Source organism: Aphelocoma coerulescens (genome assembly GCF_041296385.1).
Source record: "Aphelocoma coerulescens isolate FSJ_1873_10779 chromosome W unlocalized genomic scaffold, UR_Acoe_1.0 ChrW_unloc_scaf_3, whole genome shotgun sequence".
NCBI classification, from domain to species: Eukaryota; Metazoa; Chordata; class Aves; order Passeriformes; family Corvidae; genus Aphelocoma; species Aphelocoma coerulescens.
Window position 1 is genome coordinate 771,421 of NW_027184082.1, and position 16,963 is coordinate 788,383.

At 41.7% G+C, this 16,963-nt stretch overlaps 1 protein-coding gene across 7 annotated transcripts; it reads left to right on the plus strand.

Moving 5' to 3' along the window:
* Positions 1–273: 273 nt before the first annotated feature.
* Positions 274–16,698, plus strand: LOC138102864 (AN1-type zinc finger protein 5-like). 7 transcript variants are annotated; one of them, XM_069000620.1, is made up of 6 exons: positions 274–1,018; positions 8,781–9,136; positions 9,527–9,638; positions 10,856–10,953; positions 16,062–16,187; positions 16,469–16,698. In XM_069000620.1, exons 2-6 carry the CDS (start codon positions 8,935–8,937, stop codon positions 16,615–16,617), a joined length of 687 nt encoding a protein of 228 aa, XP_068856721.1. In that variant the 5' UTR covers positions 274–1,018; positions 8,781–8,934; the 3' UTR covers positions 16,618–16,698. The 7 variants fall into 7 exon arrangements, with proteins under 7 accessions (XP_068856721.1, XP_068856723.1, XP_068856716.1 ...); XM_069000622.1 differs by having other exon boundaries at positions 8,973–9,136; XM_069000615.1 differs by lacking the exon at positions 274–1,018 and adding an exon at positions 1,753–8,469 and having other exon boundaries at positions 8,973–9,136.
* The last annotated feature ends 265 nt before the right edge of the window (positions 16,699–16,963 follow it).

Here is a 16,963-nt window from a genome sequence, read left to right on the forward strand (position 1 = left end):
TACTCCTTGCAGGTGGGACCCCTTATCCAGCATCTGATATCTATAACGAGGTAAACAACATTTCACATTAGGCCTAAAAGTATACTGTATACTAGCAACATTTATATATCTAGCTAGAGCTTACTTATTAAAAGTGTAGTAAGTAGCTTAGTGTTTGACTGCTATCAAAATCACTGTATAAATTGTTAAATCATCATTTAAATATTTGTCAAACACTCTCAAATTACCATTCAATTATTTCTTAATCATAATTTGTCATTTATTTTTCATTCAATCATCAATAATTATCATTTAATGATCGTTTAATGATTAATAGAACCCCTTTAGTTAACCCCACAATGATGACTTCTCTTAATAATTCACTTGCGACACCACTGCACGTGCAAGTTTAAATGGAAACGTTAACTAGGGGTGGAGGCGTCTGTTATTAGGGCAAGTGGATGGGGAAAGGCTTTGTTTCCTCTTTGCGCACAGCTCCATCCTATTTCTGTGGACAGGGTGAGGCCACGCGAGGCAGTTGTCACTGCTCTGGGCACCGCTCCTTCTGTTTCCCCACCTCCCTGGAGAGCAGACGACATTCTGTGTTCATTCCTGTATGGTCCCTAGTCTCGGGGAGGGGGAGGTTGGTGACTCCGCAGGCAATGGCGACGGTACTGTGAGCCGCCTTACGTGTATCTCGTGCTCTCTTTCCCCTCGCGTAGGACCGCGCTGGCGTGTAGGCCTCAGCAACAGCCAGAAGGAGGCGGAGCTAACGCAAGCAGACCAACTGGTTCAGATCCCTCCTTCATCCACCCTTCTTCCTCAATTCTTTCTCTTTTTTTGCGCCTTCTTTTCGTCTTTCTCCTGTGCGTTGTGCGTCTCATTCCGTGCTGCTGCCCCAGAAGGGAAGTGGTGGCACCACCAGCTTTGTGCCCCCACACCCTCTTGCCCTTCGCTCTCCCAGAAACAGTCCGAAACCATCTGCAACGCCTCCGACATCGGCCGTTGGGTTTCTCGCTCCGCCCCCTTCCAGGAGCAGGTACGCGGGCGTTGAAGGGTGGCTGCGGGAGGATGCAGACTCGACTTCTGAGAGCTGTTAGCCCGGTGGCATTGCGCGCATAGGAGCGGCGCGGGGAGTGCTTGGGCCTCCCCGGGGCGTTTTTGCTGCCTTCCGCGAGGCGAGGGGTGGCAGGGCGTCTGTCGTTTTCCCCGGCGGACTCTTTCACTGACGCGACGGGTACTGCGGCGGGAGGCCGCGGGCCAGGATGGCGCACACACTACTATTCTCTCCTTAGTGAGGCAGGCAGGGAGCGAGATAATGAGGCTTCCTTAGTCCTCGCTGGGAGAGGAGCTGTTTTTTCGTTTGTTTTTTTCCTTAGACCGGTAGCCTCCACGTCTTTTGTGTTTTGGTGTCGGGAGGGGGTGGGGCGAGGCGGGTGTGTGGAGGCGATGGCGACTGAAACATACTACGCTTTGAGCACTTGGCGGTGCCGCCTTTTTGGTCTGGATTATCGAGCTGCATTTAATTGTCATTGGGAAATGCCTGGGTTTGATTCGCGTTCTTCGCATATACTTTTTGCTTCATCTAGATCACTGTTAGAGAGGTGTATACCTGAAATATCCTTGCTGGGGTTTTTTGGTTTGGGTTTGTTTTTTTTATGGTCCATTTTCTAGCTGAGGATATTCAGGTAAATAAGTATTTATTTAACCAGCCAGTTTGGGTTTCATTATTGATTTAAAATTAGTTAGTATTTGTATTCCCTTTATTATATTAAGTAATTAAGTTAATCTAGTACCTAAAGGGGGCCTACAAGAAAGTAGGAGAGGGATTTTTTACAAGGGCATGTAGTGATAAGAAAAAGGGGGATGGCTTTTAACTAAAAGAGGGTAGGTTTAGATTAGATATTAGGAAGAAATTCTTTGCTATAAGGGTGGTGTGACACTGGAACAGGTTGCCCAGAGAAGTTGTGGGTTCCCAATCCCTGGAAGTGTTCAAGGCCAGGCTGTATGGGGCCCTGAGCAACCTCATCTAATGAAAGGCTCCCTGCCTGTGGCAGGGGGGTTGGAACTAGATGATTTTTAAGGTCCTTTCCAACCCAAACCATTCTAGGAGTCTATGAAGTATTGGGGTAACTTGAAGTGCTTTTATTATGTATTTCACATAGTTCATAAGTTGTAGTTTCTTGGAAGTGCACTTGGTGTGCACAAAAGCTTAATTATATTTGCCACTCAAATAATCGAAATATCTGCTGTTATTAGAGTTGACTATGCATCAGCTTAGTTGTAATTTGGAATTAAAAGATGTCTTATTTATGAGACTCTGTTAACTTTAATAATACCAAAGTATTTGTGTTCCCTTTTTAGTTTGGCTGGGTTAATTTGCCAGTAACTGTGAAGGTCAGTGGTGTAAATTACTGTTTGAGTTAACACACAATAAAATAGCTCCTTTTTTATTGGGAGGTCAGGGTTAAACAGGGACATCTCTGAGTGTTAAGACTCTTTTTGGAGGTAAGAGAAATCATTATATTTTTTGTAAAGGTTTGGTTGTAACCAGTCAACCAAAAGATTGGGGAATATAAGATCATGAGACTGTATTATGTTAGGTCTCTGATCATAGCCAGTTTTTTGTTCTTGCTGTGAAATAGAGATGAAAATGTCTGAGATGACTGCCTCATGATGCTGCATTTTCTTGATTGAATTTAAGTATCAGCACTCCCTTTTCCTCTAGAAAAGAAGCTGTAGTCATGTTAATTGAATTTCATGTTTTCCTCTTATAGTGGGTGTATGCTTGGCTGCTTCAGTTCTGTGGGTTGTAGGAGTTGGCAGCTTTCAGAGATATAAATAGAAGCTGATTTCAGAGACCCCTGTTGACAAGGTTTTGTGTCTGAGCTTTTAGATTAGTCTGTCACACTGCAGCCTTGTGACAGGCAGAAGCTAATGTGCTCAACCATGTGACCCAAGTGTTATGATCCAATTATTAAAAATGTTTAGAGTGGTGCTTCTGCCCAAATTAAGGTGCAAATGAGAGCATATGCTGAAGTCAATAGTATAGATTTTATTTAATAGTAAATGTGAGAGAGAGAGAGAGAGAGAGAGAAAGAAATAGAAAAAGAGGTGGGGGGAGGGAAAGAAAGTGACAGATTAAGTAGAAAACCTCACCACTCTGTGGATCCTGATGGTGTCCTGTTGATCTTGTCTTCTCAGTGGTGAGGGTCCAGCAAAACATAGAATTCAATGGATTAATAATATATGTTTGGGCCAGGTGTGAATGCCCAGGTGCCTCCCCTGGGGAGGGCAAGTTTGACACTGTCTCTTGCAACAGACTGGATCTGTTGCATCACTTTGCATCATGTGCAGTCATCTGGTGTAAGGCCTCAGGAACCAGTCTGGGGCGCTTTGGGGGTCTTTGATGGTTTATGATACTGTCATGGGTTAGCAAAGCATAGTCCCGGAAGTGATGTTCTTGCAAAGGGGTTCTTACAGCTCCTCTATGACCTGACAGAACCTATCAGCTGGCTAGTTTGAATATGGGCAATTATTTAAGCCACTTAAAATTGTGATCGCCTCTGTGGTCCACATTTAAGAATAGACAAACCCCAGGCAGAGCTCTCTCGTTTCCGGTGCTGGGACAGGTGGCTGCGGGCCCCGTGCGGGGGCCAGCAGGCCCAGCCCAGGCCCTGCTCGGGCCAGGCTGGGCCGGGCCATCCTGGAGCCGATGGGCCCCCCCACAGCCCTGCTCTGTGCAGATGGAGCAGCCCGGCTCCCCCTCTCCAGTGCAGCCAAGATTCAGCTGAAAGCTGCTCACCGCTGCCTGGAAAAGATCATGTGACCCACAGCCATAACTGATATCCCAGCTGCAAGGCCTGGGTGAGATTAACCCTTTTAGTGCTATGAAGAGCTGAAAACCTGAGGGAGGAGAAAGAGGAGATGCTTAGACGCTCAAATTCTGTTGTAAAGCTATGATATATCAGAGTACCCGTTGTAATTTCATGAAGGCATGGGGGGTGGAGCGTTCAACTTGTGAGCAAAAGCACCTGCGCTGAGATAGGCAGATGCTGAAGCAGCTGTAATTTGATGAGAAGTTTGAACAGGGAGTGATAGAAGCCATGAGGACTCTTACTCCACATGGAAAGGGGAAAACCTCAGTTCCTAGAGATGCACCCAGAGATAGTCATAGAGATGAAGATGATGAGGACCCTTTGCTCCCAGGGAAGGAGGAGGGCCTCTGTTCTTAGAGATGAAATGCTCCCAGAGATGGGTGAAGAGAACTTTTGTTTCTGAACGGCTCAACCTTAAAATTGTACCCCCGTAATTCAAGAGTGGACCCTCGAAAGCAGTTGTGGGAAAAGATGCAAGTCGGGGGAAGAGACTCGCATTCAAGCAGAGAGCCAACCCAGGCGGCTGTCTCGTTGTGATAATGTTTTCATAGCATGGGCAAGAGAGACTCCTCTTCCTAAATGGACTGAACAAGGTTATTATGGAAGTGGTAAACAGACTGAACATCTCAAGGGTTGTCTTTTTACATTGTCACTGGGAGAAGGGAGAAAGGTGGGGGGGGAGAAGTGTTCTGAAGGTGTGGTATGATTTTTTTTTCCCCTCTTTCTTCTTTTAGGTCTATTAATAAACTTCTTTATATTCTTTCAGGTTTTGTGCCTGCTTTGCTTTTCTCCTAATTCTTATCTCACAGAAGGTGACACTTTAATGTGCCATAAATTGAGTCTCTCCTGATGGGAGAGGATTTGTTGAAAGTCCTTGCAAGGAGTAAACAGTAATGAGTATTTTGGACCAAACCACAGCACTAAATTGGTGTTTCCGCCCGGTTACAAACTGAACCCGCTACCAATACCTTCTCAGCTGCCTCTCATGTGAATGTCCCATGTGTATGTGGCCTTCCCGGGGTGGGGGGTTCTACAACTGAGCCAGTTTGTGTAAGGGAGGATGGGTGTTAACTCCCTCTGACCAGAGGTTACACCACACACCCAAAACTCTCCTCCTCCTCTCTTGGTTGGGGGGAATCTGTGCAAACCTGGCCTCAGTAGATGAGCCTGTGGGCTATGGCCTCATCCACCCCAAACCCAGCCAGAGCTGATTTTTAGGACAGCTGCTGGGTTTGGCTTTCTTGTGGATGCATTCTTCTCCCTCAGCCTTGTTTACTTCTCCCTAGACCTGAGATAATTGGACAGTAGTGTCACCTTTATTTTATCTCAGGTTCCCTTAGGCGGCTTAACTCACAGTCCAAAGTTCCAGTCAGGAGGCATATTCAAGGAGGGTTGGGTTTTGGTGGTTGCAGCTTCTTTATACAGTTTTGCCATAATGGGCAAAATTCCTACATAATGATGTTTAAGCCATGAACCATAACATTTCGGTCTCTCACACCAAGTTTCTGAGAAAAGTTCAGGAAAGCAGATACATAATGGTATTCGCTTAGTTTTTCAGGGTAATAGAACTGAATTTTTAAGGCCTTAGGTACTTACTGATCTCAGAAAAGTTAGTAAGGAAGAATTGGAGAAGTCTGTAATCTGTCTTTTCAGAAAACTTTACTTTTGCTGTTGGTTCAAAATATTAAATGGCATATTTTAGTGTTCTGATTATTAGATTAAATTCTGGAAAGTGTATTATAACCTAGTCAGGCAATACCTAGACCTTAAAGAGTGAAAAAGCAAAATTTCTTAAGCATTGGGTAACAACTTGATCTTTTTTTTAATAAGCAGCATGTATTTCAGGTAGTGGAGGACTGTGCTGAAAAAGAGCTATAAAGACTCATTTGTAATGTGTTGATATCAGCATTAATACCTAAAGCTACACTTAGTAAGTGCTGAAAGATTCTAATTTGAGAGTGGAGCAAGTCAAATGAGATTGATGATGATAGTATATGTTAGCACTTTTGATAGTGCTTTGAGTGTACCTGCGTATAAGGCCAGAAGTAGTCTTTATTTGTGTTATAATAACATAGAGCTACAATAAAGATGAGAATATTTTTTTAAGGTCTTAGATTTTCTGTTGTGTCCACTGCTTTGGTGTATGGCTGTAAAACTGCAAATTCTTAAGTGGCATATCAGAATAAGTACAAGTTTGCTTTGTAGTACTGAAACAAAGGTATAAATTGTTGAAATCCTGTGACAACCAGCAGGCAAGCAGATTGATTTTACTCTTTTCTCCTGCTGTTGATTTACTTTGATCCCAGAAGTTTAGATTAACTAGAAAAATACTGCTGTCAATTGCAGTTGTCATACTGTTGAGATATATGGTTACAGCTTGTAGTATGGCTTTTTTAAGTTATAAAAAGTATTTCTTTATACACTAGAGTTAATTAATGTTTGGTATGCTTGGGTTTTCATGAGCATCAGCAGACAAATATCCTGTTTTGTGGCTGCCCTTAAAGAAGAAGGCAGTAATCTGGAGTTTTCACTAAAATGTCTAAGTGCTATAGGCAGTACTTTCACTAAATCTAAATTTTTGGAGGACAAGTGTGTCCTCAATTTGTAGTAGATTGCTTGATTATTATATTCTTAGTTCCCAATGGCAATAAAACTAGGATTTGGTTACTATATCAGTTTTTCTACTAGCCTTCTTTTTCAGAGGTCAACTGCCAGTGAAGGTGAAGTATTTTTATTCCTAATTTGTGCAGTTGATGGCAGAGATGAGGGTTAGAATTATCTACCTTTGAGAGATGCAGAAGTCTGCCTATATTTTAGACAAAAGATTTAACTGGCTCTTTGGAAATGCATATAGTGTGTAAATGAATGTATTCAACAGTCTAAAATAGTTTAATTTTTCTTGGAAGAGCAAAATCTGGTTTAGGCATATTTCAGAAATGCTTTTGGATCATCTGTTTTGAGGGCCTACTGTATGCATGTTGTTGCTAGTTAATATTCAGTATTGGGCTTTGCATGCAATTTAAGCAAAGTTAAAGGTCTTGTTACAGAAACGTCCCCTAAAGATATAAAATACAGTTTTAAAATTACTGTTGTCCATCCTTCAGTGATTTTTGTTCTGTTTAACAAATATGTTGTAAAAGTACAAACTGCTAGCAATGTTATTAGCATCAGAATGATACAAGATCACCATTACTGAAAAAGTGGAGTGAGGTGGCTGGTGTGGGGTCTGTAGCTCAGACCCAGGAAGCTGTGACCGGTCCGGAGAGATGGTCCCATGAGGAGCTGTCTTCCCAGGGCCCAGTGTCTTCCCTCAGCCGTAGCGCCTTTGCAGAGAGGCTATCAGCTCTTTAGTGATTCTCAGCCCGTGATTTCAGTTCTTGCTCTGCGGGGCAATCTCCAGGCCAGACCAGGAGGAGAGAGACGGAGAGACTCGTATAGGAGTTCCGCATGGGGCAGCTTTATTAGTCCACACCCCACGAAGGGGAGGCCAGGGACGAGCTCTTTCTGGTCTGACAGGGGCAGAGGGCTAGATCTCATAGGGATACAGGGGGTGGGTGTTAGAGGGTAAAAGCCAATGGGTTACAAAGGATCTGCATAGGGTCTCCTAGAGGATTCTGGGTCTGTCTTCTTCTCACCGTAACTGAAAAGTGGTTGCCTTTCCAGGGGAGTTCTGCTGGGAGGTTATGCAATCTCCTTATCTCAGCAGGCCTCCCTTCAGGGCAGAGGCTGGGCATACCCCACAGTGGAGCAGTTCTTCTGGAGTCTGCAAAAATAAACTGTGCTAATTACCAAAACTGTTTAGTAGACCCAAACTTGGTCTTGCTTGTTTTACCCATCTAGCCGTGCTTTGTTTGGGGTTTTTTTCTACCTTGTAAGTGCTCAGAGGTTAATAAATTTTTTGTTGGCCAATTAATTAAATATGATCATAACCTGCACACATAGATTGATGTCTGATAAGTATATTACTTCTCAGTATTATTGTGTGTATTGGGTTTGTGTGGCAAGGTTTTGGTAGTGGGGGGCCACGGGGTGGCTTCTGTGAGAAGCTGCCAGAAACTTCTGCTATGTCAGATAGAGCCAATGCCAGCTGGCTTCAAGATGGACCTGCTGCTGGCCAATCAGCAATGGTGATAGCACCTCTGTGATAACATATTTAAGAAGGGGATGGGGGGGGGAGGAAACTGCTGCACAACAGTAGCTGGAAGAGAGGAGTGAGAATGTGTGAGAGAAACAACTCTGCAGGCTCAGAGATCAGTGGAGGAGGTGTTCCAGGTGATGGAGTGGGGGCTGTGACCCTGAGGGAAGCCCATGCTGGAGCAGGTTTGCTGGTAGGACTTGTGACCCTGAAAAGGACTCATGCTGGAGCAGTCTGTTCCTGAAGGACTGCACCTCATGGAAAAAAAAAGTGGAATGGACCCACACTGAAGCAGTTTGTGAAGAACTGCAGCATGTGGGAAGGACCCACATCAGAGACATTCATGGAAGACTCCCCCCTGTGGGAGGGACCCCACACTGGAGCAGGGGAAGAATGTGAGGAGGAAGGAACAGCAGAGACATGTAATGAACTGACTGCTACCCCCATTCCTTGTGATGGTGGGGGAATAGAAAAATTGTGAGTAAAGTTTAGCCCAGGAAGAAGGGAGGGGTGGGGGGAAGGTGTTTTAAGATTTGATTTTGTTTTCTCATTATCCCACTCAGGTTTAATTGGTAATAAATTAATTTTTCCCAAGTTGAATCTGTTTTGTTTGTGATGGTAATTGGTGAATGATCTCCCCTCTCCTTATATCAACTCATGAGCCTTTCATTGTCTATTTCTCCACCTGTCCAGTTAAGGAGGGGGAGTGATAGGGCAGCTTGGTGAGCACCTGGCATCCAGCCAAGGTCAACCCACTAAACTATGATAATGTTTTTTACCTCTCTTAGATGTTCCTGACAATGTTACTTATCAATACAATTGAAGTATTGAATTATATATTAACATCCATATAGCCATCTTTAAAAATGCTGATATCACTTTTTGTGGGCAAGGTAAGCAGACCTACTTTAATTCTATAACCCTGTAATCGATTTTGGTGAAATGCCAGTCCTTAATGCAGTTCTTGGTTTTATTTACAGCACTGAAATGGCTCAGGAGACAAACCAGACCCCAGGGCCCATGCTGTGTAGTACAGGATGTGGATTTTATGGAAATCCTAGAACAAATGGCATGTGTTCTGTTTGCTACAAAGAACATCTTCAGCGACAGCAGAATAGTGGTAGAATCAGCCCAATGGGTAAAGGTTTGAGACGTGTTTTTTTTTGTGTGTGTCTTGAAAACGTAATGTATAGGTGATGAGATGTATTCAGATCTTCTGATAGCTGCATATTAAAACTATTACTATAAAAGGGGATAATACTTTAAATCACAATAAGAATAAAAATGCTTTTTTGTGTAATGTATTCTGGCCCACTTGGTGTTGAACCTTAAGTTGGATTTTTACTTACCCTCTGCTACAGTTGTGTTCTTATACAATCCTTTTGTTTTGGTCATTAACAAGATCATCTATATTAAGAAGATGCAGTAGAATGAGGAATGATAGGAGATGGTTCATAACCATATTAAAACCTTCTTGACTAACTTGTATCCTATACTTTGGTTATAATTAACTTCTCAAATTTCTGTTATATAGGGACAGCTAGTGGTTCAAACAGTCCTACCTCAGACTCTCCATCTGTACAGAGAGCAGATGCTAGCTTAAGCAACTGTGAAGCTACTGCTAGTAGCAGATCTGGAAAATCAAGGTAAGATTATAGAATCATTTAGGTTGGAAAAGACTTAAGATCATAGAGTCCAACCATTAACCTAACACTGCCCAGTCCACTGATGCCTTAGGTTTTAACTTTTATATTTTTCAAATCCTGTACTGCCTAGTGTGTAACTCTGGTTTCTTGTGGCCTGTTAGCTGCTATTCTCTCATGCTGGTTAGACATAACAAGCCTCTCCAAACTTGCTCTCCAAGGACACCCAGATTGTCCTAGGCCCAAAATGTGTAAACTAACATCTGAAGAGGAGGGCAAACTTGGGGTAGTTACATCATTAACTGGGGTTGTAATTGGAGAATTGATCCTGATATGCAAATGGACCAAACTTATAAAAGCGTGAAAAACCCATGACTGGTGGTCCATCTTGGGTGTAGCCTTTGGCCTGCCCAAGGTGTACCTCTGAAGGCCCTTCAAATAAATACCTACCTTTATTCCCTTATTCTTGTCTAGTCTGTTTTTAGGTAGCCACTTCAGGCATCACCACCACTAAACCATGTACTTAAGTGCCACATCCACACAGCTTTTAAATACCTCCAGGGATGGGGACTCAACCACCTCCCTGGGCAGCCTCTTCCAATGCTTGACCACCCTTTCAGTGAAGACATTTTTTCTAATATCCAATCTAAACCTCCCCTGGCACAACTTGAGGCCATTTACTCTTGTCCTATTCCTTGTTACTTAAGAGAAGAGATCAACTCCCACCTCGCTACAGCCTCCTTTCAGGTAGTTGTAGAGAGCAATAAGGTCTCCCCTGAGCCTCCTTTTCTCCAGGCCAAACACCCCCAGCTCCCTCAGCCGCTCCTCATAAGACTTGATTTCTAGACCCTTTACCAGATGAAGGTACTATTTTGAGGTTTGAATGAACTGTGAATATATAGCAAGTTACATTGCCCTATTACAGAGAGTTTCTGCAGAGGAAAAAGTGACAGTGCACTTTACAGTGCTTTATGAATCTTTATAAATTAGGACTAATTAGTGTTTGGTGTTGGACTACTACATTTACAAGGACATTTCTGGTTTATCTGGGGAAATATTTGCTACAGTTTGCCTAGTTTCTTCTAGGGAAGAGAGATAGAAGTACTAGGTCAGGAACATGTATCAATAATAACTGATTGGGTAGTCTGATGGATTTTTACAGTTTAAGCTCTTATGTACTCTAAACTAATGTAATCACCCATTTCACTGTATGTAAACAGAAATGTGCCTGTTGCTGCTTTGCCTGTAATGCAACAAATGACAGAAATGAGCATTTCAAGAGAGGAGAAAGTATCACCAAAAACAGAGATCAAGCCAGGTATGTTTACAGAGTAACACTGGATACAACTGGCTTAACAGAAGCTGACAATTTATTTACTTTCTCTCCACTTTAGGGACAAGGATGTTGTGTGGGGCAGTACCAAATGCTTTGCATGAGTCCAGGTAGATTTTTTTTTTCTGTCACTCTTCCCATATTTGCCAATCCTGTAACCCTGTCATAAAGACCTCCATGATTTGCCCTTAGTGAAGCCATGTTGGTTGTCACCAATCCCCTCCTTATTTCCCATGTACCTTAGCATAGTCTCCAGGAGGAGCTGCTCCATGATTTTGCCAGGCACTGAGGTGAGACTGACTGGCCTGTAGTTTCCTGGGTCTTCCTTATTTCTGTTTATAAAAATGGGGGTTATGTTTCCCCTTTTCCGGTCATTGGGAACTTCACTGGACTGCCATGACTTCTCAATAGGATGAATAGTGACTTAGCCACTTCATCCACTAGTTCTTTCAGGACCTGCAGATGCATCTCGTCAGGTTCCATGGACTTGTGTACCTGCAGGTTCCTTAGATGCTTTCAAACTTGATCTTCTACAGTGGGTGCTTATTTGTTCTCCCAGTCCTTGCCTTTGCTATCAAGGTTTTCATCCACCAGTGCCCCTAAGTCCTCTTATACATGGATGATCCCAATCCCTGCATCCCCTCAGCCTGTTTGGGGGTTGTCCTGACCCAAATGCAGGACTTTTCACTTTGCCTTGTTGAACCTCAGGAGATTCGCATGGGTCTACTTCTTGAGCTTGTCCTGGTCCCTCTGAATGGCATCCCCTGTGCCTGTTTTGTGGCTCCTGATGGCACTGCATTTTACAATGCCTGTGGTTAACTTATTGTTGTATTACTTAATAAAATTTAAAAATCATGTCCATGTCTGGAAACTTCTTTTTGCTCCCAAGTTCTTCAACCTTGTAGCAGGAGATCTGGTTTCCTAAAATTGAAGTGAAACAAACCTCATCTGGTAACCTGAGCTGGTGGTAGGCAAGAGAAATAACCATGGTGATGAAGAGGGCTACATGCCAACAGGACCTCTCTTAAGGCAATAAAACATGTTCTGGTGATAAAAGGCTTTGCTCCATATGAATAGGGTTATTGGTACTGAGGAGGCAGGTCTGCAGGTGACAGTAACAACCATTTGCCTGCCATCGTTTCAGTTTTTGTCTAGTGATTTATTCCATGGCAATCACTTTGAGTACTTTGCCTGATGATTAACACAGTATGATTTCTGGCGTAAAATTTATATACTGTATACTAGAGGGAGCTTTTTGTGACAAGCAGTTGTCAGGATAGTATCTGATGAATGTGGGTACTAATGTCATTTCAGAAGAACTAAAACTTACATTTCATTTGAGACAGTTTGGTAGAAAAATGGGGGGTTGTTTTTATGTGTGAGCTTTAGTTAAAGGGTGTTGTCCCTCTTCTAGCTGTTACGCAAAGCTACTTTGAGGACTTCATTATTAAAATACATTATTAGATCTAACTCTGCTGGCATAAAAGTGGGTGGATGCCTACTTTTTGCAGATGTTATCTGTGTTGAGTAATAAAGTTAACAATTCTGATTTAGGGCAACCTGTGCAATCTCCTTGTCTTAGGACCTTTTAGTTGCCCATTTCTGCATGTTACCTGCTTTTCTTTTTTGGAATATGTTTTAGTTGTGGAGGAAGGATCCTGTTTGGCAGCTCTTTTTGGAAACGGGCCTTTGCACTTTGGATTATCATCACTTCCTAGTTCCCAGGTTGCTGGTTGTGGCAGTGAGCACCTGTCAGTTTCACAGAGTTCACAGAATATTATGAGTTGGAAGGGACCCAAAAGGATTTCAAGTCCAACTCTTAAGTGAATGGCCCACACAGGGATCAAACCTGTCACCTTGGTGTTACTAGCACCATGCTCTAACCAACTGAGCTAATCTCAGTATATTTATGTAGAGGAGGAAGTACATTTGTAGTAGTTGGTAACATTTTCCCTTAGATGGATTTGTTTTTAATCTTTGTTTTGTGAAACAAAATTATTTAATACACTATCTCTTTGTCTTGATGGATCAGTGAGCTCAAATCTGGTCACTGCTGCACCCATACTGCTTCTTGTGAGGTTTGTCCTCCATTGGTTCAGGTGGTTCCTGCTATAAGTACATCCTATAACATGTAACTCCAATACCAGATTACAACAGTTTAAAGGCATAGCCATTAAAATCTCTACCCTTGGTCCCTTTGTACCAGGCCATAGGGTTTAACATTGCAATGAACCCTTCCCCTTGCCCCTGGTCTGACTTGGATTTATTCACAGACTGCAGTCCCTTAGGAGTGTGCCTGCTCCAAGTGGAGCTTTATCTATGAGCCAGAGTCTCTTTAGGGTATACCTTCTGCAGCACAGACTTATCCATAGCCACAGTTGCTTTGAGGTGCACCTGTTCCAGCATGGACTTTTTCATGGGCCACAATCCTTTCAGAGATGTACCTGCTCCCGCGTGGCCTTACCCACAGCAAGTCCCTTCAGGAGTGTACCTGCTATATTATAGACTTATCCACAGCCACAGATGCTTCAAGGTATACCTTCTCCAGTGTGGACTTCTTGAGCCACAATCCCTTTAGAGGTGTACCTGCTCTGGCACAGACGTAACCATGGCCACAGATGCTTCAGGGTGTCCTGTTCCCATGGGGACTCATCCACAGGTCACAGTCCCTTTGACTTGAGTTCATACAGAGTTCCAGCCTGTCCAGGACAGCAGCAATGCCCAGGCCATTTGCCAGCCCATGTGCATGCACGGTCATTGCTGTTATCAAAATGTTCCCAGGCACAGCAAAGTAAGATGATAAGCAGCGAAAGCAAAAAGCAGCCACTAATGAGCACTAGACTTTAATTTGCAGTCAGGCAAGCAAGCCCATGGCAAGCTCAGGAGCCTGCTGATTACTAGTTAAACAGCACTAACAGCTATAAATTTGACCTAGCACATTCCAGTCAAGTCTATTGTTATCTCAAACCCTTCAAGCCCTTTGTTGGGTGCCAAAAAGGTCTGTTGTGGTTTAACCCTGGTAGGCAGCTAAGTACACACAGCTGCTCACTCGCTCACTCCCCCAGAGAATTGGAAGGTTCCCTTTTTCCATCTGCCATAGCTTACAACTAGCATTTCATTTTAAACAGACTGGTAATATAAAAAATCAAAAAGGAGCTTGACCATGCTGCTTGATTTGGGAGATGTTTAGTCAATTTCTTAATTCCTGTCATCTAATGTGTGTGGTATCCAACAGGCTTACACTGTGGTGTCAGTGTTTTTAACCTGATTTTCTTTGGTCATAGGCTTTCAACTAGATTATCTGATACTGAACACTACTTTCCTTGGGGTTTAAAGACAAGTTCAAAAGGTTACATCTGTTCATTTTGAAAATATTTAATTGTCAAGACAAAGGAATTGCTTAATTAAAAAAAAAAAGCAGCTGTCAAAATTACTCTGAAAAGTATCAATAGCAGTTATGATTGTAGTGCCATACCTTTGCTTTTTATTAATAGCATGCTTAAGTATGGAAAAAACATTATCTATCCAAGACTGGATAGTATTGTTGTCCTCAGAATTAGCAAAATAGTGTTGATGCTGAACTCTTCACACTTTCTAGAAGAATCTATAGAATATTCAAAAATAAAGTCAGTAAAGAGCTTGAGTTGTTCCCTAGGACTTACAGTTATAATATTGTATAAGAAAATACTGATTTCCTGTATAAGACTTTTTGGGTATGAGCACCGAAAGTTCCTTGTTACCTGTAAAAGTTTGTCACTATTGAATCTTGTTTACAATCTGAAATATGAACTGACTGGAGGCTCTCTTTGTTCACTTCTACAGTGAATTGTGAAATGGGGCTTGGATCTGTGAGGCTTTGTGTTAGTAGTAATAGGCGCATGAACATAATACAAATATAATCTTATAAGAGCAGGTATTAATAGTAAGGATAATAAAAAGTTAGCTATAAGGGGTTCATGATGTTGAAAAAAATCCACTTTCATAATGCAATGCTTACTGATCCAAAAGGATCTCAACTAAGAAATCATATTTGTGTGCATAAAGTTGGTTACAAGTGAGTCCTTTAAACCTATATTCTCAATCATTAATTATGGAGTGTATTTTATAGTTTGCTCATTATCTTTTGAAACAGTAGATGTAATCATACAATTGAGTATCCAGGAAAACTGAACAGGGACAGACTCTCTGGGTTGTATGCATTAAAGTTTGTATACAAACACATCTCCCTTGTCTTTCCTCTGCACTAATTTGAGTATTAAAAGGATTTTTTAAACAACTGATAAAAAATTTAATTTTTCAAAGAAAACTAACAGATCCACAGAAGTTCACAGAAGGACCCATTTTTATCCTGAATAGAACTTGAATAAAAAGGGAGAAATGTAACCAAAAGTGTTCATGACAAAGGCAATTGAAAAATAAGCCATTTTGACTCAAACTGCTTGATCATTAAGGTTGAATATAGTACAAGGATTCTGATATCCAATGTAAATATGTACTTTTTTCTTCAAATTACTGAAAAAAGGTGTCTGAAACAAGGGCTCTTTTAAGCTGTGTGGCTTGTAGTAGTATGCTTGGTGTATCACAAAATCAGTGGTTTGAAACTCAAGAATTTTAGGTGTTGTACTGTTTGACTGAGGTTTTAGATCATCTGCAAGTATAGTGGCAGAGTAACTTGGTACTATGACAAAAAAGCATTACTGTAAATGTCATTTGTTTCTAAAATATGTTCCTATTGACTATTTTCCACAAGTATCCCCTCTGTTCAACAACTTTGACAGTGTTGTTATTGTTTTAGATTAATTTGAACTGGATCATATTACTTTTAATATTGTGTGTACAAGACCTATATGGGTGAATACAGGTGATAACACTAGGTATCCTGTATTTTCTAGATGATGGAACAGTGGGGAAAACTTGATAATTTTCTGTAGAGATAAAAGAGAAGTTAATAGAATACCTATTCTACTTACCACTCCAGACAATAAACTTCGGGGTCTTAGTAGAGGGGAATTTACTGTTAATAAATACAAGCATGCTAGTGAAGTCAAGAAAAGGAAGAAAATAACCTTTATTTCTTTTGCTTGCTTTAATAGTTGTTACTCAACCAAGCCCATCAGTTTCTCAACCTAGTACTTCACAGAGTGAAGAGAAAGCTTCTGAACTGCCTAAACCAAAGAAGAACAGGTGTTTCACATGCAGAAAGAAGGTTGGCCTTACGGGTATGATAGTACTTTGTCAATACTGAATAGATTTATATGATTAGTTGCCTCTTACTAGATTAAATGTGTTGAAATCTGTAGGCATTAAACTTTTGCTTGCTGTTATAAAATCATTAATGTTAGATCCCTTAATAGAGCTGATATTTGAAAATATTCATTCCACTTAATCTGTTTGATACAGATGATGCACATACCCCCTTTGTACTGGCTAAGCCCTTAATTTATAGCTTTCTTAAGTCTGAAGCTTCCTAGTGATGTTGCTTTTCCTTTTCTTTATACAGGGTTTGATTGCCGATGTGGAAACTTATTTTGCGGACTTCACCGTTATTCTGACAAGCATAATTGTCCATATGATTACAAAGCAGAAGCTGCAGCAAAAATCAGGAAAGAGAATCCAGTTGTGATGGCTGAAAAAATCCAGAGAATATAAACTAGTCTATTTGTGAAAAGACTGACTTTTGTTTTATTTTAATATGCCCTGTGAAAGCATTAAAGAGCAGATGCATGGCCATTTTCCTTTGTTCTCCAAAGTTTTAATTTTAGCCTTGTCTGTCTTAATGTTTTTTCACAATGTTTGGGTGTTTGTTACAGGCAGAATTGGATAGATACAGTCCTTGAAAATGTATATGCTCTCCTCAGAATATGATTGGATGGCTAGAACCTGCACAGGAATACACATGCACAGAAGACAAGCTCTAGTTCACATGTGCTAAACAGATGTTTACTTCATGTTTGGAGCAGATCTGCCTTTTGAGATGTTTAAGGTGTTTATGACT

What these genes read in the sequence shown, in the direction of transcription:
- LOC138102864 (XM_069000615.1), top strand. Translation starts at nt 8,306, where the DNA reads ATGTGGGAAGGACCCACATCAGAGACATTCATGGAAGACTCCCCCCTG. An exon ending in AATCAGCCCAATGGGTAAAG is followed by an intron (nt 9,137 to 9,526) that starts GTTTGAGACGTG and finishes TCTGTTATATAG; the next exon opens with GGACAGCTAGTGGTTCAAAC. An exon ending in AGCAGATCTGGAAAATCAAG is followed by an intron (nt 9,639 to 10,855) that starts GTAAGATTATAG and finishes GTATGTAAACAG; the next exon opens with AAATGTGCCTGTTGCTGCTT.